General features: G+C 50.8%; 1 protein-coding gene across 2 annotated transcripts in view; it reads right to left on the reverse strand.

The window, feature by feature from the left end:
- Positions 1-19,615, reverse strand: part of CACNA1B (calcium voltage-gated channel subunit alpha1 B) — a 209,995-nt gene that overhangs the window by 94,109 nt on the left and 96,271 nt on the right. For both annotated transcript variants that reach the window (XM_070380086.1, XM_070380087.1), the window contains exons 14-18: positions 17,312-17,443; positions 17,060-17,132; positions 3,959-4,076; positions 3,065-3,132; positions 28-134 (exon numbers count right to left, since the gene is read on the reverse strand). In XM_070380086.1, the coding sequence (XP_070236187.1) occupies positions 28-134; positions 3,065-3,132; positions 3,959-4,076; positions 17,060-17,132; positions 17,312-17,443 (498 nt within the window). The remainder of the gene's footprint in view (positions 1-27; positions 135-3,064; positions 3,133-3,958; positions 4,077-17,059; positions 17,133-17,311; positions 17,444-19,615) is intronic.

The raw sequence follows: 19,615 nt of genomic DNA on the forward strand, positions 1-19,615 counted from the left end.
CCCCATAACCCACTCCTAGAGCCTTACGCAGCAATGGAGATGTTCGCGGCAGACATGGGGCTGACTTCAGCCACTTCTTTGGCCTTCTGCAGAGCAAGCTTCTGATTGGCTGCTTCTTCCATCTCCTCTTCGTCCTGCTTGGACAGACAGAAAACTGTAGCTAGCCTGAGAGTGCTGTGTCCACTCTGAGATTCCACAGAAGCCTCAGCCCCACCTGACCTCCTCTCGTGCCACCAGCTCTTCATCCTAGAGCCTCTGAATCCTTCCCGCCCCCTGAGCTGAAGGCCAGACAGCTGGCTCCTGCCTCAGCACGACCCACCAGGCTCCAGACACCCCTGCTATGCCCATCTCTGCAGGCGACAGTCCCCAGTCAGCAGCCTTCCCTGCATGCTCACTGCTGACAGCACCACTCTGGAGCTCCAGCCCAGGAACACATTCCTGCATGTCAGTCTCACTCTGGTGAAATGCAAACCCCTCTTTCTATTCCCACCTGCTCCCCCTCCTGCCTACCCCAGCAGTTGTCTCACTGGAACGAAGTCTGTCTCTGCCCCAGAGCAGTGAGCCAGCGCAAGGGGCAGCTGGCCGCCCTGAGCCCAGGTGCCCCGCAGCACCGCCCACGGGAGCCCTCCCCAGGAGTGCCTAGTAGGGCCACCTCACAACCTCAGAGCTTCTCCACCCGGACCTACCGGGTCACATCCGACCACCTATCCCCAGCGGTGACTGTGCCTGACCATGGGTTCCATTCCTCACTGAGCTCCTGGAGAAGAGCCCCGAGGCTCTCTGCCTCCGGGCCGGCATGTGACACCTGAGCAGACGCCTTGCCCCACCTCTGCCCACTCCACGTGGAGGAGGACGGACCCTCCAGCCCCGAGCCCATGTCACCAGGCAAAACCAAAATGTTCTGCTCCTCAGATCTCTAGGCTGAGAGCTCTAGGCTGAGTCTACAGGCCCACCAGTCTCTGTGTGGTCCAGCTACATCACTGGGACCACCCTTATTTCCTTTATGACCCCAACCCCAGGCCCACCTGGCTCCTCTGGAAGCTGGCATTCCCAACACATCCCAAACATCCTTGAATTTGCTTTTAGGGCACAGTAATGGCAAGTAAGCCCCTGGGAGCTGTCTGTACATTTCCCACCATAGAGAAGAGAGCTGCCAGCTTCAGGCCCCGGAGGGCAGCAGAACCAGACCCACCACGAAGCCCCAAAGGGACGCCCCTCCTCCAGCTCCAGGCTCCATCCTGGTTTATGGTCCTCAAGTCACTCCAGTGGGTGTTCTACAAACTTGACATGGGTTTATTTCTACTTCAAAAAACAATTGACACTACCATGTATTAGCGGGAGCACGAAGGAGGGAGCACCAAGCCCCACTCTTTGGGACCCTTGGCCAGCCCAGGAGTGCCCAGAGCCTGTCTCAAACAGGCCTCCACTTCCGCCTCCAAAAGGGAGGGGACCCCTGAGTTAGGGCAGTCTGTCCAAAGGGGTCACCACACAGGGTGTCCAGGCACAGACACAGGGCCCCAGGACACAGCCTGTCAGTACGTCCTCCCACTGACAACCTTGAAGGGGCAGTGAGAGCTTTGCCCTCAAGCTCAGGACAGCTGGTGCCAGATCACCAAGGCTCCTGAGCACCCCTGGTTCACGGGGCTCCAGAAATCCTGATGCCAGAAGTGCTCTGTGGCTACACCGGTCTCCCCAGCCAGGGGCTTGGGCCACTCTCCAGCCGCTCCTGGATTGCGAGATTCAGTCCACCAACCGACTGACAACAGTAATAGGCATGCCAGGGGGATTCCCGACCCTCAGAGGAAGGGAGGAGTCCAGACCCACAGGCACAGCCCAGCCCAGTCGAGCGGAGGCAGAGGCGGGTGCACCCATGAGGCCCTGGGGGAACATTCTTCCCAGGGGGCCAGGTGGGGAGGCAGGGCCAGGAGCACATGGACACCGGAGTTGCAGAGACGTCCAGAGCCCAGCTTCCCCAGGGGAGACCCAAGTCAAGCCCCAGAGCAGGGACAGTGTTAAGTGTTGGGACATGCAGGACTGAGTGGGTGGCTGTCAGGGACAGTGGAGGTGAGCACACAGACAGACACACAGGTGTACACACGCACACAGACAGCAGGTGCGCGCCCTTGAGGGTCAGAGAGTCCTCAGGCCTCCGGACCACAGCCCCTTCGCACCAGCAGCCAAGCTTGTCAAAGCGCCAGCCCGAGGCTGAAACAGCGGGCGGCCTGCACCATCCGGGACAGACAGCGTCAAAGTAAGCCGCATCACCCGGAGGGATGCCACAGGGAGACGTGTGTGATCACATCCCCCACAGGCTCAGGGATGCGAGATGACTATTAGCTGGCTCCCGCAGGGCACAGCCTGGAGAGAAAGCCATCCCGCTGGGTGCGGATGTGCTGGAACAAACACGAGCTGCTCCTCCAGCCACCAGCCTGGCCCCGAATCCGAGGGCAGCACCACACAGGGCCACCCGAGCTCAGCCATTCACACAGGAGACCAAACACAGGGGTCCCCTCCCCTCCCAGAGAGGATCCCAGGGTCCCCTCACCATCTGGGGATGAACATAAGGGACCCTCACTCCTGGGGATGACCACAGGGTCCCCTCCCTGCCCTTTAGGGTGTTCAGACCGGATGTCCCCTAGGGCCCACCTCACGATGTCTCTCACTCTGAGAGGACACAGCCCCCACTTCACACACTGAAGCCACCGTGCCCTTCAATCCTGAAGCCAGGGCAGCCGTGCCCCCATCATCCGGGTCTGCCTCTGGGTTGCGTCTCCTGTGGGCCACCTCTTGCTCCCACCCCGCCTCCTGTTTTTCTGGTCATCCTTCCCAGGTCCTGACTTCCCAGAAGTGGCCCTCACAGTCACCCCCCTTCCTGGCACAGTGTCCCCTGCCTCTTGTGCCCCCACATCCCTGCATATCCAGGAATCGAGGAGAGCCCTGGACAACGGCCACACGTTCCTAAAGCAGGACCTGCCCCCTCATGACGCCGCCGCCTCTCCAGAGTGACATGGCCTGACCCCCATCCACCCATCCCTGGGCTGCACGGGTGCACCCACCCACATACCTTGGTCAGCTCCTGAGCATTGGCGAGGTTGTCCACAGCGATGGCCAGGAAGACGTTCAGCAGGGTGTCTGGTGGCTCCAGCTAAGGAAGGACGTCTATGCCCCAGCCTCCCCAGGGTCAGGCCACGGCTTCCTCCATGCAACACAGGGGCCCATCTCCCCAGGTCCTGGCCAGCCTTGCCTCCTTCCTGGATGTCCCCCGATCCCCCAACCCTCCAGCCATGTCAGCCCCCGTCAGACACAGCCCAGCCTAGCTGCTGGGAGGCAGCCCCCTAGCCTCCTTGACGCAATCTCTTGGTAGGTGACCTTGCAGCTCAGGCCCCCTTGTCTGGCAAGGAGGTATTAATACCCTGGGACTCAGGGGGAACGGCACCCCAGGGTTCTGCCTCATGGATGAACCTGCACAGCGCTGCAGCAGCCCATGAGACAGCACACTGAGGTCAGCTGCTGCCTCCTGGCATCAACCAAAGCCACGGGCAACCCAGAGGCCTTGCCATGCCCAGAGAGCAGGATGAAGGTCGTGCCCCTTGGGGTCCAGCCACAGGGAAACACTCCAGTCAGGCAGGATGGGGACACCCGCTGCAGAGCCTCCCCAGCTGGGCTTGCCCTGACCCCGCAGAGCCCCTTCCCGACTCCAGACACAAGCCTGAGGAGCGTCCTCCACACAAGACCTTCCCTTGTGCTTCCCTGCAGATTCATTTCTACCAGGGGGAGGTTTTTTAAAAGCTTGGTGCCAAAACCTAATTATTAATTTAAATTAAAGTGAAAACAAAACAAACAGCTGCCCTCAGGCTCAAAGCCCATGTCTTTCCCCGAGTCCTCCCTTCCCACCCCACCACAGTGGGTGAGGAGGAGAGGGACCCAGGAGGCACCTCACCCAGCCCACATAGGATACAGTTCCCAAACAGCGTCAGGACAATGAAGTACACAGACGAGAACATGCCCTTGCTGACTCCACCTTGTGATTCGATCCCATGGTACATCACCGCATTCCAGTCCTCCCCGGTCAGGATCTGCGGAGGAAGGGAGGGAGAGCACCCAGGCGCATCTCACAGCCCCCAGAGCCCACACACATGCCCAGGGAGGGACAGCTGAGCCCAGGGCATACGTGTGTGCACACACAGGTTCTTGGATGACACGCAAGGCAGCCCAGGGGCCTCCAAAGGAACTTCCAGAAGGGCCATGGCTGCTGGGCTGAGTCTCTGCCAAGAACGGAAAAAGAGCTCTCGGGAGAGAAGGCGAGCAAAGGCGAGGAGACCAGCACTGGACTGCGTGGGGTCAGCCCAGGGGGGTCTGCCCAGTGGGCTCCCCACGTCCCCAGCTGCCAGGTCACTGCCACGCAGGTGAGGAACTCAGGGCTCAGGGGCGGCATGAGCTCTCAAGGCCAGACAGCAGCCGCGGCCTCTGACCCTCCAGGTCGCTACCTCCTCAGTCCAGTGGGCCAGGCTTTGAGAGCGGCTACACACAATCCTTGCCCCATCAGGAAACGGGTCTCATTTGCATTTGTATTTTGGAAAAATGCAAGGGGATAAGATAACAGACTTTCATGCGTCCCCCACTCAAGATGGAGACTGCTGACGGTTTGTCGTATTTGCATCAGGTCCCACCGCCCATGATCACCCTGACAGGCAACCACGATCACAAATCCAGTGTGCGTTCCCATCTACACCACACACATGTACACACACAATATACCATGCGTGCTCCAAACATGCAGAGAAAAGCGCCCGACTACACACACCGTTCTGTTCAGTCACTGCTGCATCCTTGAAGTCGACCCATGTGGACACGTGAGCCCACTATTCCTGGCAAGTGCTGCCCAGGGCCCTCCCACACATTCACCCACCTTCCGACGGGCACTTCGAGGTGCCCACTGTGCACATGAAGCTGGCCTAGAACCGGGCCTGCTGGATCACAGGTTCTGCACACTCTTGACTTAACTAGATGTTTCCAAAGCGCTTATCCCAAATTACTGTCCCATCAGCAACTCAGGCTGTGTCTTCCTCACACCCTCGTCCCAAACTGAGCACCGTCACACCCTCTGATAGCTCCCAGCCTACAGGGTGAAGCAGCAGCCAGTCAGGTGGGACATCTGCTCAGATCTCCTTTCTGTGGCCCTTTCAACTCTTTGGCTTATATTTCTCGTGACTCATCTTTTCTTGCTGACTTCCATATGTATATTCTTTTTTTCCCAATTAAAATATATAAATTAATTTTTAAAATAAAGTGAGTCTTGTATATACTAGTCCTCTATCTCCAATGTCTGCTGGAAAAATCTGCTTGTGTCCTTTTGCTTTTAACTAATTTGTTGAATTATTAAAAAGTTTAATGAAGTCAAATGTATCAGTCTTTCCTTTATGGTTTCTGCTTTTTGCCTCTTAGGAAGTCCCTCTCCATCCCAAGGTCATGGCGAATTTTCCTACATTTTCTCTGAATCATTTTAAAATTTGGTTTTTAGATCTCTAATCCAACTGGAGTTTGTGGTTATGTTCTGTCTACCATGAGGATGAAAATCAACTTTTCTCCCACACAGAAGGCTCATTTTTTGACCATTCCACCCCTACCCCACACCCCACCCATCCCCCATTGATTTAAATGCCATCTTTTGCATATGACCAACTTCCTACAAAAGCCTGGGCATGCTTCTGGGCTTCCTAGTCTGTTCTCTGGTACTTTGTCTTTAGACGTCAAAATCTTCATTATGGTAGCTTTATAGTAAGTCTTGATACACAGCGGGGCAAATCACTCCACCTTGAATTGCCTTTGCTATTCTTGGACATTTACTGTCCCATAGAATCAACATGCTGAATGCCAAGAGAAGTTCTGTTGGGATTTGAATCACTGATTAAACTAGGGAGAACTGATCCCTTTACAACAGTAAGCCTTCCCCCTTAAAAACATTTGTTTTCAGTTCTTTGGGTCTTTTAATAACTAGCTATAATTTCACATGTAAAGGTCTTGCATACTTCTTGTGGATTTATTTCTGGGTAACTCATAGCTTTTGTGACTACTGTAAGTGAAATCCTTCATTTTAGTCGAATATTCTAACTTAGCAATACAGGTATATAGAAAGGCTCTATCTTCCAACGCTTCTCTTGTGTTCAGCAGCACTGCTGGCTTCCCTTATCGTTTCTAGCTGACTCTCTGGGTCTCTGTGTAATCACATCACCTGTCCATCCTCTCCAGGCCTTCTGCCTCTTCCTTTTCCTTATTACATTGACTTCAACTGCCTGAATGCTAGCTACCCTTGGTTTTTCTTTAGTCACAATGCTTTCAACCTGTGCTAGTCTGAGTTCTCCAAAGAAACAAAAAGCAATAGGAGATGTCTGGGTATATCTTATCTTGTGGTTATGGAGAGTACGTCCCAAGACCCACAGCTGACTGGGAGACATGACGGTGTAAGCTTCAGCCCAAATCTGAGTCCAAGGGCAAGAGAAGCCGAATGTCCCAGCTCAAACACATTGGGCAGCAAGAACGGACTCTCCCTCACTCAGCCTTTTGCTCTACTCAAGCCTTCAGTGGACTAGATGAGGTCCCACATCCGCTTTCTCAGTCCTCCATTCAAATGTTCATGTCATCCAGAAACACCATTATAGACATACCCAGAAACAGTGTTCAATCTAGGCAGCCCGTGGTCCAGTCAAGTTGCACATGAAATTCACCATCAACAATCTTTTATCTGCAATGTTTGCTATGGTCGTTCTAAAATAACAGTTTTATTTAGATATAGTTCATTCAGTTGCTCAGTCGTGTCCAACTCTGCAACCCCTTGGACTGCAGCATGCCTGTCCATCACCAACTCCGAGAGCTCGCTCAAACTCATGTCCATCGAGTCAATGATGCCATCCAACCATCTCATCCATGGTATCCCCTTCCCCTCCTGCCTTCAATCTTTCCCAGCACCAACGAGTCAGTTCTTCACATCAGATGGCCAAAGTATTGGAGCTTCAGCTTCAGTCCTTCCAATGAATATTCAGGACTGATTTCCTTTAGGATGGACTGGTTGGATATCCTTGAAGTCCCAGGGACTCTCAACAGTCTTCTCCAACACCACAGTTCAAAAGCATCAATTCTTTGGCACTCAGCCTTCTTTATGGTCCAACTCTCATATCCATACAGGACTACTGGAAAAACCATAGCTTTGACTAGATGGACCTTTGTAGGCAAGGTAATATCTCTGCTTTTTAATATGCTGTCTAGGTTGGTCATAGCTTTTCTTCCAAGGAGCAAGCGTCTTTTAATTTCATGGCTTTAGTCACCATCTGCAGTGATTTTGGAGCCCGAGAAAATAAAGTCTGTCACTGTTTGCATTGTTTCCCCATCTATTTGCCATGAAGTGATGGGACCAGATGCCATGATCTTTGTTTTTTGAATGCTGAGTTTTAAGCCAACTTTTTCACTCTCCTCTTTCACTTTTGACTTCCCTGGTGGCTCAGATGGTAAAGCATCTGTCTATAATGTGGGAGACCTGGGTTCGATCCCTGGGTCAGGAAGATTCCCTGGAGAAGGAAATGGCAACCCACTTCTGTACTCTTGCCTAGAAAATCCCATGGACGGAGGAGCCTGGTGTCCATGGGTCACTAAGAGTCGGACACGACTGAGTGACTTCACTTTCACTTTTCACTTTCATCAAGAGGCTCTTTAGTGCCTCTTTGCTTTCTGCCATAAGGATGGTGTCATGTGCATATCTGAGGTTATTGATATTTTTCCCAGAAAACTTGATTCCAGCTGGTGCTTCATCCAGCCCAGCATTTTCCATGATGTGCTCTGCATATAAGTTAAATAAGCAGGGTGACAACATACAGCCTTGATGTACTTCTTTCCCAATTTGGACCAGTCCATTGTTCCATTTCCATTTCTAACTGTTGCTCCTTGACCTGCATACAGATTTCTCAGGAGGCAGGTAAGCCGGTCTGGTATTCCCATCTCCTGAAGAATATTCCACAGTTTCTTGTGATCCACACAATCAAAGGCTTTGGTGTAGTCAAGAAAGCAGATGTTTTTCTGGAATTCTGCTTTTTCAATGATCCGACAGATGTTGGCAATTTGATCTCTGGTTCCTCTGCCTTTTCTAAATCCAGTTTGAACATCTGGAAGTTCACGGTTCACATACTATTGAAGCCTTTCTTGGGGAATTTTGAGCATTACTTTGCTAATGTGTGAGATGAGTGCAATTGTGTGGTATGTAGAACATTCTTTGGCATTGCCTTTCTTTGGGATTGGAATGAAAATTGACCTTTTTCAGTCTTGTGGACACTGCTGAATTTTCCAAATTTGCAGGCATATTGAGTGCAGCTCTTTAACAGCATCATCTCTTAGGACTTGGAATAGTTCAGCTGGAATTCTATCACTTCCACTAGCTTTGTTTGTAGTGATGCTTCCTAAGGCCTACTTGACTTTGGACTCCAGGATGTCTGGCTCTAGGTGAGTGATCACACCATCATGGTTATCTGGGTCATGAAGATACTATTTTGTATAGTTCTTCTGTGTATTCCTGCCACCTCTTCTTAATATCTTCTGCTTCCATTAGATCCATACCATTTCTGTCCTTTATTGTGCCTATCTTTGCATGAAATGCTCCCTTGGTATCTCTAATTTTCTTGAAGAGATCTCTAGTCTTTCCCACTCTATTGTTTTCCTGTATTTCTTTGCATTGATCCCTGAGGAAGGCTTTCTTATTTCTCCTTGCTATTCTTTGGAAGTCTGCATTCAGATGAATATATCTTTCCTTTTCTTTTTTGCCTTTCACTTTTCTTCTTTTCTCAGTTATTTTTAAGACCTCCTCAGACAACCATTTTGCCTTTTTGCATTTCTTTTCCTTGGGGATGGTCTTGATCACAGACGGCCTCCTGTACAATGTCACGAACCTCTGTCCAAGGTTCTTCAGGCACTCTGTCTATCAGATCTAATCCCTTGAATCTATTTGTCACTTCCACTTTGATTTAGGTCATACATGAATGGTCTAGTGGTTTTCCCTACTTTCTTCAATTTAAATCTGCATTTGGCAATAAGGAGTTCATGATCTGAGCCACGGTCATCTCCCAGTCTTGTTTCTGCTGACTGTATAGAGCTTTTCCATCTTCGGTTGTGAAGAATATAAATCAATCTGGTTTTGGTGTTGGCCATCTGGTGATGTCCATGTGTAGAGTCATCTCTTGTGTTGTTGGAAGAAGGTGTTTGCTGTGACCAGTGTGTTCTCTTGGCAAAACTCTGTTAGCCTTTGTCCTGCTTCATTTTGTACTCCAAGGCCAAACACCTGTTACTCCAGGTATCTCCTGACTTCCTACTTTTGCATTCCAGTCCCCTATGATGAAAAGCACATCTTTTATTGGTGTTAGTTCTAGAAGGTCTTGTAGGTCATCATAGAAATGTTCAACTTCAGCTTCTTCGGCATTAGGGATTGGGCTCAGACTTGGATTACTGTGATATTGAATGATTTGCCTTGGAAACGAACAGAGATCATTCTGGCAGTTTTGAGATAGCACCCAAGTACTGCATTTTGGACTCTTTTGTGGACTATGAGGGCTACTTCATTTCTTCTAAGGGATTCTCAGAAGAAATTAAGAGATAAAGTTAACATATCATGTATTTCAGTCACTTAAAGTGCACAGTTCAGTGGTTTTCAGTACACTCACACGTATATGCAACCGTTGCTGCCGCTGCTGCTAAGGCACTTCAGTCGTGTCCGACTCTGTGCGACCTCACAGATGGTGCCCACCAGGCTCCCCCATCCCTGGGATTTTCCGGGCAAGAGTACTGGAGTGGGGTGCCATTGCAACCACTACCACAGTCAATTTTAGAACATCTCTGTCCCTTCAAAAAGGAAGTTCACCCATATTAGCTACCCCATCTAGCTGTGGGTTTGTTTTGGGTTGCTTTTTTGTTTTTGAGTCCTTAGTATTTTAGGTTCTTTTTATAACATGTTTTTCATCATAATGTCAACATTTTACTTTCTACATCTATTGATATGCTTATTTTCTCTTTAACATGTAGAGATCAGGAAATTACATTGACAAATTACTATATTACTGAGATAAGTGCAGTTTAGCTATGAGGCTCTACTTCACACAGAATTGGATTCGATTTTTTAACCCTTTATTTCAGACTACTTGCATCTACCTTCACTGAGCAAACAGAGTGCCTGTCGTGCGCCACGCAACCTTCAGGCACTTATGATCATCAGTGGACAAAACGAAGCCCCTGCCTCACTGAGCTATGGAGGGAGAGAGCTCTGAAGCGGAGCCAGGAGGCTCAGATGGAATCTGACCTTCTGATCAACTGCTGTCCTAACACAGGCCTCCAGGACACCTGTCACACACTCAAGACACTTTGAGACACCAACCCAGAAATGCCTGGTGGTGCCATCCCTGAAGGATACACATCTGTAAACATCTGTAGCCCTCAGACGGCTATAGTCCAATGGGTCGCAAAGAGTCAGACATGACTGAATGCCCATGCACTTACTGATAATGAATTTTTTATGATTTTGTTATCTTGGTATGTCAGTTTTCTGTTTCACTAAATTTGCTCTTAGCATTATTTTTTTCCTGCTTTCAGTTTCTCGTTGGTTTACTCTATTAGTCTTTTTTTTAGTTTTTAAGATGAGTATTTAACATATTTATTTTCAGCCATTCTCTTATTTTTAGTCATTTTCTTATTTTGATAGTTGCTTCTAAGATTCTAAATTTTTCTCTAAGCATTGCTTCAAACTCATCCCCTAAGTTTTGCTAATTATTATTCAGTTCTAAGTATTCTGTACTATCCACTAAGATATCTGTACTGTCCACTATGATGTCTTCTTCAACGCAATCCCTCAGCTTTCAAATATGGGGACGATTTACGTGATTGTTTACTGGCGGTTTCCATCTATCTCAGTAATGCCAAGGCTGTGCTCTGGGACTTCCCTGCTGGTCCAGCGGTTAAGACACTACATTCCAATCCAGCGGGTGCAGAGTCGATCCCTGGACAGGGAAATACGATCCCACATGTCACAGAACACGGCCAAATTTTAAAGAAATAAGTAAAACTTGTTTTTTATAAGAAGCATGTTCACTGTAGGAGAGCAATTCTTTAATACTTGTAGGGATTTCCTGAATGACTTAACAAGTGATCAGTTTCTGCAGAAGTTCTCTGTGCCCCCGAATGAGCGTTTTATCCACTATCAGTTGTAGGCATCAGCTGATTCCTGATCCTTTCTAATGTCATCAGCTTCATCCTTCCGTTTGCTGGAAATATATATCCCTGAAAAGAGAGTGGGCTTTTTGTTTCTCTTTGTAATTCCGTCAATCTTTGCTTTTGGGGGCCGTGTTCTTACACTGAATCTTCCCTTTATTGTTATGCAGATGCAGTTTCTTCTTTTTAAGAAAGCTTTCTTTCACCTTCTATTTTGGCTGATGTTACTATTACGCCAGCTTTCTCTTGGTTAATGTTAACTTAGTTTATCTTTTCGGAGACGGCGATGGCACCCCACTCCAGTACTCTTGCCTGGAGAATCCCATGGACGGAGGAGCCTGGCAGGCCGCAGTCCATGGGGTCATGAAGAGTCAGACACGACTGAGCGACTTCACTTTCACTTTTCACTTTCATGCATTGGAGAAGGAAATGGCAACCCACTCCAGTGTTCTTGTCTGGAGAATCCCAGGGACGGGGAGCCTGGTGGGCTCCCGTCTATGGGGTCGCACAGAGTCGGACACGACTGAAGCGACTTAGCAGCAACAGCAGCAGTTTATCTTTTTTTGTATTCATTTAAGTGTAAAGTATGTATTATTTCACACATTCAGAAAGGTACAATGAATATTTAAAGCTCTGTGTACCTACTCCCAGCTTAAGAAATAAAACATTAAAATGTAGCTGAAGGGGAAGGGGATTCAAGAGGGAAGGGACATGTGTACACCAATGGCTAATTCATGCTGAGGTATGGCAGAAATCAAACCAATATTGTAAAGCAATTAGCCTTCAATTAAAAATAAATAAATTTTAAAAAATACAAAAACTTTAAAAAAAAATAAAAGCATTCAATATTTGCTTTGTGTTACTTCATGGCTAACAGCAATGTATAAGGTAATATGGAAAAAAATAAAATGAGCTAATATAAAAAAAAATGTACCTGAAGGTCCTTGAGTAGAAGTCCTCAGTCTCATTCGTCCTCTCCCCACACCCACCTAGCCCTGACTTTGGTGTTAATCATTCCCATGCAGGCTTTTATACTTCTAGTGTATATACACCATAAACAATATTGTTACACAGTATGTCTGGAAACAAGATGTGTTCATCCTTATTTAAATAGTATCATATGCTAAACCATAGTGGGAAAGAATGAAAAAGAACACACATATATATGTATATACGTGTATGTACATGTATAACCGAGTCACTTTGCTATACAGCAGAAATTAACGTAACACTGTAAACCAACTCTGCTTCAATTTTTAAAGTGAATTAAAAATTATCATATGATTTGCATTATTCTGAATCTTGCTGTTCTTAGATGAGCATTGCTTCTGACCCATGTTAATATGGTAATTCCAGGTCATCCACTCAGGGTCCTGCTGCCCAGACAGAACACACTCTTCTCATCACTCTCCTGAGGATGAAGCGTGAAGAGGCGTCCAGGCTTTCGCTACCATATGTGATGCTGCCTCAGTGGTCTCTGTGCATTTGGCCAGGGACCTTCCAGGGCACGTACCCACACAGGAACTACTCCCGTGTGAGTGCCAGTGGGTTAGATACCTGACATTAGTTTCCAAAGCGATTCCATCAACCCACCAACACCACTAGGGAATCCTCATTTCTCCATATCCTCTCTAAAACTTGGGGCTTCCCTTGTGGCTCAGCTGGTAAAGAATCCGCCTGCAACGTGGAAGGCCTGGGTTCAGTCCGTGGGTTGGGTAGATCCCCTGGAGAAGGAGAAGGCTACCCACAGCAGTATTCTGGCCCAGAGAATTCTATGGACTGTATAGTCCATGGGGGTCACAAAGAGTTGGACATGACTGAGTGACCTTCACTTTCACTTTCTCTAAAACTTGAGACTGTTAGGTTTCTTAATTTCAGCTGAACTGAGAGGTGGGTTTCATTTGCATTTCCCTGACTACAAGTAATAGCTGATGGCTTTTACAGGTCTGCTCTTCAGCCCACTTTCCTATCCTGAGTTCCTTCTTTTTTTTTTTTTTTAATTTTATTTTATTTTTAAACTTTACAATATTGTATTGGTTTTGCTAAACATCGAAATGAATCCGCCACAGGTATACATGTGTTCCCCATCCTGAACCCTCCTCCCTCCTCCCTCCCCATACCATCCCTCTGGGTCGTCCCAGTGCACCAGTCCCAAGCATCCAGTATCGTGCATTGAACCTGGACTAGCGACTCATTCCATATATGATATTATACGTATTTCAATGCCATTCTCCCAAATCATCCCACCCTCTCCCTCTCCCACAGAGTCCAAAAGACTGCTCTATACATCGGTGTCTCTTTTGCTGTCTCGTATACAGGGTTATTGTTACCATCTTTCTAAATTCCATATATATGCATTAGTATACTGTATTGGTGTTTTTCTTTCTGGCTTACTTCACTCTGTATAATAGGCTCCAGTTTCATCCACCTCATTAGAACTGAGTTTCTTCTTACACACTTTGCCCTTTCCTGCTGCATGTTCCTGCTGCTGTTTTCCCTTTTTGATTTGTGGACGTTTTTATTTATTTTGATTGCTCTGCTCAGTTGTTCAGTCATGTCTGACTTTTTTAGCCCTATGGACTGCAGCCCGCCATACTCCTCTGCCCGTGGAATTTTCCAGCAAGAACACTGAAGCGGGTTGTTGTTTCCTACTCCAGGAGATCTTCCCAACCTGCAGATGGAAACTGTTTCTTGAGTCTCCTGCATTAGCAGGTGGATTTTTTACCACTAGCGCCACCTGGGAAGCCCTTGTTCTGGTTGCTGGTTATTTATTCTGGTCGCTGTTTATTGGCTGATGCTGTGGAAATGTCTGCTCCAGCCTATGACTTATCTGAGATTCTATGGTGATTTTTGGATGCAGAAATTTGTATTTCAATAGTCAAATCTTTCAAAGGTTTCATTTATGATCTGTGCATTTTTATCTCTTCCTTAAGAAGGCCCTCAGTTAGGAACAGTACTCTCCTGTACATTCTAAAATTTGAAATTTGCTTTTCACATTTATGTCTTAATTCATCTGAGCTGATTTTCAAATCTGCTACGAGGTGGAAATCCAACTTCCTTTTTTTCTCTATGGATAACCAAACTGTCCCACACCATCTGCAGTGACAACACAAGTGTTCTGAGTACATAAATATTCCATCTGTGAATAATGACATTTTTACTTCTTCCTTGGCAATCCTGAGAAATTGTATTTCATCTTTTTCTTATTCTAGCGCACCAAGAGCACTGATACCGGCAAGTCTGCTGAGCTTCCGTCTGGGAGGCGCTGGGCCTCATCACACACTCGGAGCGCAGGGCGTGACGCGCCCCACTCAGCACCCAGCGTTCACAGTTAGCACACTCTGCTCACCTCACTCCGTCTGCTTCTCACTCTGGTGCTTGGTTGTGCTTTTGCTGGAGCTCAGATGCTCCTTCTGATCGTACATTCTAGAGCTCAGATGCTCTTTCTGCTGGTACACTCTAGAGCTCAGATGCTCTTTCTGATCATACATTCTAGAGCTCAGATGCTCTTTCTGCTGGTACACTCTAGAGCTCAGATGCTCTTTCTGGTGGCACACTCTTTTCCTTCTTCAGTCTGTTAAGATGATGAGTTACAGTAATAGACTTTCTAATGTTAAGTCATCTTGCATTTCTAGGGTAAATTTTGCATTTCTAGGGTAAATTCAAGTTGATCATAAAGATAATCTTTAAGGACATCCAGGTTGGATTGGTTCTTATTTCCCTCAGGATGTCTTGTCTTTCTCTGTGTGATGGTAATATATTTTTTTCTTCTCTCATATTGTCTTTGTCTGGCATTTTCATATCAAAATTAGTCCAGTTTCATAAAGGGTGGGATTTCCTTTTTATCTTCTCTGGAGTCATCTGTGTAAAATTGGAGTAAGTGTTCTTAAACAGTTGGCAGAATTCACTTGTTAAACTGTCAGCGTGGTAGCCAGGATAGGTAGCTTTTTCAATTACTATCCATAAATTATTCCCTTTCTGCAGCCGTCTGGGCTTTCTGCTTCCTCCTGGGTTACTGCATCCCCCGCCTCTGCTGCCCTAGAGGCACCTGCATCACGCCTGCGGTGCTCTCAGCAGTCAGCCGCAAGTCCCGGCGACTCCTACACGTGTCTCCGCCACCTCAGATCGTGCTCGCTTCTAGAACGACAGGGGCTGTCCTCCAGTGTTTTAGTTACTTTTCCCCAACCTCCTGCCATCAGACTGGCATTCTTCACAGGAAGTCCTTCTTTCTACAACAGATTTTAAGATGTTCTCTTTACTGGGCAGTGTCCAGGTCTCAGCTCTTTCTGGAAGGTCGCTGGCGCCTTCTCTGCACCTCTGAGCTGCAGTGGGCTCAGTCCCTCCACGCCTGCCACCTCCCCCATTCTCACGAGGACCACGTCAGTGTACGGTTCACCCTCTATTTGTTTATTTAAGTAGCTGTAGTTTTACTTCCAGGATTGTCAGTTATTTGTCATATTAACCCGATATTCTTGGTTCTGAGGTGCCTCTCTTCATTTAGCCTTTAGCCATCAGAGGGTTGAAGGTGCCTGCATTTGCCTGCTGTTTCCGTGTCTTAGGAGCAGATGCCCTCCACCTGTGGGCATGGTGGGCGCTCTTCCACGGGGTCAGCCTCACTGGGAGCAGAGTTCAAGCTGTCCTCCTGCCCCACCCCACCCCTGTCACATGCCTCCCTGTGCCCTCTCCAACCCCATTCAGAAGCAGGGGCTCCACCCTGGGCTCTCAGGCCATCGGCCCAGTGTCATCCTGAGGGTGTTGTATGCCTGTCCCTGGCAATCTACTTGGCCTCCTCCAGCCTTAACTACTCTCTCAGCCGCCATAAACGACCAGACACTGCTCTGAGTCATCTGTGGACGCCTTGACAAAGACGGTAAGAAGGGCAATGTGCTCATGGGCACCCCAACCCTTTGAGCTCAGAGGAGAAGCCACAGGACTTGAGGTGGGGTCAGATGCGAAGCAGGCGGTGGCAGTGCAGGGTCTGGAGTCCTGTCAGGCCGGGAGAAGACGACCCTCTAGAAGGAGAGGGCTCTACCCACTGTCCCTGGGGGCGGAGGAGCTGCAGGGCTCCCCCATGTCGGGAGGGCTCAGGGCTTGGGGGGTGAAGTCACTCTGTCAGCAAGTGGCTCAAACAGTCAGCTGGAAAGCCCCCTTCCTTTGAGAGAGGGGCTGCAGGTCCTTGCTCCTCACACTCATCGTGGCTCCAGCAGTGGCTGAGGGCAGGCAGGGCCCTGGCCAGAGTGCCTGTGGTATGGGGCTTCTCTAAGCTCCATCACAGGCACCCACCCCCGCCCTGGTCCTGCTTGGTCTCAGACGTGGCCAAGGGCACACGTTTGCCTCATCACATGGAGGAGGCCTGTCGTGGAGGCACAAGGGAGCCATAGCTCTGTGATGAGGAGAGCGCTCAACCAAGAGAGTTCTCAGGAGGGAACACAGATGCCACCAAGAATGGGGCCCCGACCTATGTGCCCCCAGCGGCTGCGGGGAGTGTGTGTTCAGATACAAGGAGAGCCGAGGGGCTGCTGTGCCAAGCCCCTGGAGGGAGAAGCCTGGGGACAGCTTTCTGCCGCGTTTGCAAAGGACAAAGACAACTGCAATCAGCTCCAGGTCTCCGGCAGAGAGTCAAGCGGCGCCCGAAGCCAGGGCCTCCTGGGGCATCCACACGCCCCTGGCAGGCTTGCTCCCGAGCCGGGTCCCAACCGGGGCCTGACATCAGAGGCCCACTGTGCCTGTGTCCTCGCAGGCACTGAGGGGCTGATGGCAGGCTGCCTCCCCCGCGCCCACAAAGCCCCATGGCCACGACTTAGTCCAGAGCCGGGAGCCTTACCTGGAAGACAGTGAGGATGGCGGCAGGGAAGGTGTCAAAGTTGGTTGTCGGAGTCTCATCCTGGAAGTTGAACCTGAGAAGAACAAGGGTCTTGGACAGGCAGAGGCAGGTCCGCTGGGCCCAGGACGGCTGGCACCTGGCGGCTGTGTCTGGGCCAGCAGCCCTTCTTGGGGCCTTTGTGGGGGAAGCAGAGTGGGAACCCAGCAGCACTGTCCCCTGAGCGCTGCCCCTAGGGGCCCCAGCCTCACTTACTGTCCCCCGAAGAGCTGCATGCCCAGCAGAGCGAAGACCACGATGAAGAGGAAGAGCAGGAAGAGCAGGCTGATGATGGACTTCATGGAGTTGAGCAGGGACACCACCAGGTTCCGCAGGGAGCTCCAGTACCTGCGGGGGAAGCCTGGTCTGAGCGCGCCAGGACACTGGGACCCCGAGGGCCACGCCTGCGGCTTCTGGCACCTCCTGCCCTGAGGGCCCCACACGCACTTTCTCCAGGGGCCCACACCCCATCTGCACTGCAGCCCACCACCTGGCCCAGGGTGACAGCAGAGACTGCACGTTCAGAGCTGGGCTCACGCATACCTCCCACACCGGGTCTCTGGTATCCCTCCTCTGCAGCTTCACCTGCCTGCATCCCTCAGCTCCCCTGGGCCAGCACGCAGGAAGTGAGGGCCACAGCTATGCGTCCTAGCCGTGCAGGAGAAGGGGCCGCACTGGAGCATCCATCAGTACCACCACCCTCAGCGAGCAGGTTTGCACACAGTCTCAGCAAAGCAGGCTGGGCTTCGGTGCCCCCCAAGGCCCGAGGCACATAGCACGGAGCAGCCCTCCAGGCTCAACCCCCGCTCCATCCCACCCCTCAAATGCTCCTGGGGGCCAGAGACCATGGCCCTCTCATTCAGCTGAACCCCTGTGCCTCACAGGCCCCCTGCAGTCTGCGGATAAGTCTTGCTGCGGGCTTGCTAGGTAATGGGTCCCTCCAGCTGCAACCCCAGGAGAGCCCAAGCCCCAAGGAGACACGCCATGTGCCTCTCTGCCTTAGCACTTGCTGTCCTCCGCCCTGGCCTGGGGAGAGGCCTGGGACATTCCTGAGCCCTCATCCCCAGGGCTGTGTCACAGAGACCCACTACTCTCTTACTGGGTGCGTGAGAGTTAATAAGAAATGGGCTAGAAGACTCCAGAAAGCCTTCTCCTGATGGGCAGGGTCTAGGTCGGGACAAGAGCCACCCACTTTCCAGGAGGAAATAGAGCTGCTAAGATGCCAGGCCCCCAGCCAAGGTGCAGGCAGCACCGCACCACATCCTGGAGCCCTGCTCCTGCGGAAGCAGCGGAGGACGCAGGGCAGGTGGCGGGAGCACCCAGAAGCGTCTGTGGGCCAAGCCAGACAGGAGTCCTGTCCAAAACTCCTCCGCATTACACCACCCTGACTTTGAACGGCCTCAGGTGTGGATTTAAAACAGACTAGAAAAGATCTAGTCCAGCCTCCACAGGAGGCTGAGGAAGTCACTGAAGGTGCTTGGAAGCGGGCCACCTGCATAGGCTCAGTCTGGACCATCCCGCAGCCGTCATGAGCTGGGCACGTGTGGCCTCACGCTCCAGGCACCCTGGACTGGGAGCCTCAGAGCCTCAGGGTGGCTCGGGACCCACGGTGGAGTCACTATGTCCATGGCCAGCAGGGTGAGGGCAGCTCTGCTGCTGCCGTGACAGCTGTGGACGGGAGCAGCCCCCTCCCACCGCCACTCGGCATAGAGGGGCAGGTTCAGCCCCCTCATGGGCAGAAGGGAGCAACCTTCCTCCAGGGCTGCAGAGCCAAGTGGGATGAACCTGAACACAAGGTCAGGCCCGCGTCCTATCACTGAGGATGGCTGGCAGGGTCAGCCCTGAGTGGAAAAGGCAGGCCTGGGAGTTCAGGTCAGAAGGTCAGAGTCCCGCTGGGGCCAGAACAGCGGCTGCAAGGCAGGTAAGCACACTTGGGGGCAGCAAGATAGGAAACCTGTATCTGTCAACCTGTTTTCTCCATTAACTAGGGAACAGTCACCCTTTGAGGTTGAAAGATGGGCTTGTGGGTTTCCAGATAGGAGCCAGTGTGAAACTGTGGGGAGCAAGCTAATGAGAAAACCAGAAATGCTGGGGCAGTGCTGAGGCTGAAAACAGCCCCCGCGGATAGACGGGCCCCGGGGGCCCAGACGAAATCATGCTGGGCTGCCAGCCTCGCGCTCGCTGCCCCGTGGCTCTTGTCTGTTTACCCAGTGAAAAGCCACAGGAAGAGATTCCGGACGGCTGCGCGCAAGGCCCCTGCCACACAGCCGTGCGCCCCAGGAGTGGGGCGGGAGTGCCTCGTCCCTGTGCTCCGGGGGCAGCGGGGAGGCCCTGTCCGTGTGCTCCAGGGCTGGGGCACAGGCAGCATGGGAGCCAGGCAACACAGGCGCTGCTCCTGGGGACGTGCCCTACCACCCCCAGGAGCCGAGGAGGAGGAACTCCCCTCACCGACCCCTCCCCAGGAACTCCCCCTCCAGCCCTGGAGGAACTCCTGCCCACCCCGGAGCACAGGGAATCCCC

This window comes from Bos mutus, chromosome 11 (genome assembly GCF_027580195.1).
Source record: "Bos mutus isolate GX-2022 chromosome 11, NWIPB_WYAK_1.1, whole genome shotgun sequence".
NCBI lineage: Eukaryota > Metazoa > Chordata > Mammalia > Artiodactyla > Bovidae > Bos > Bos mutus.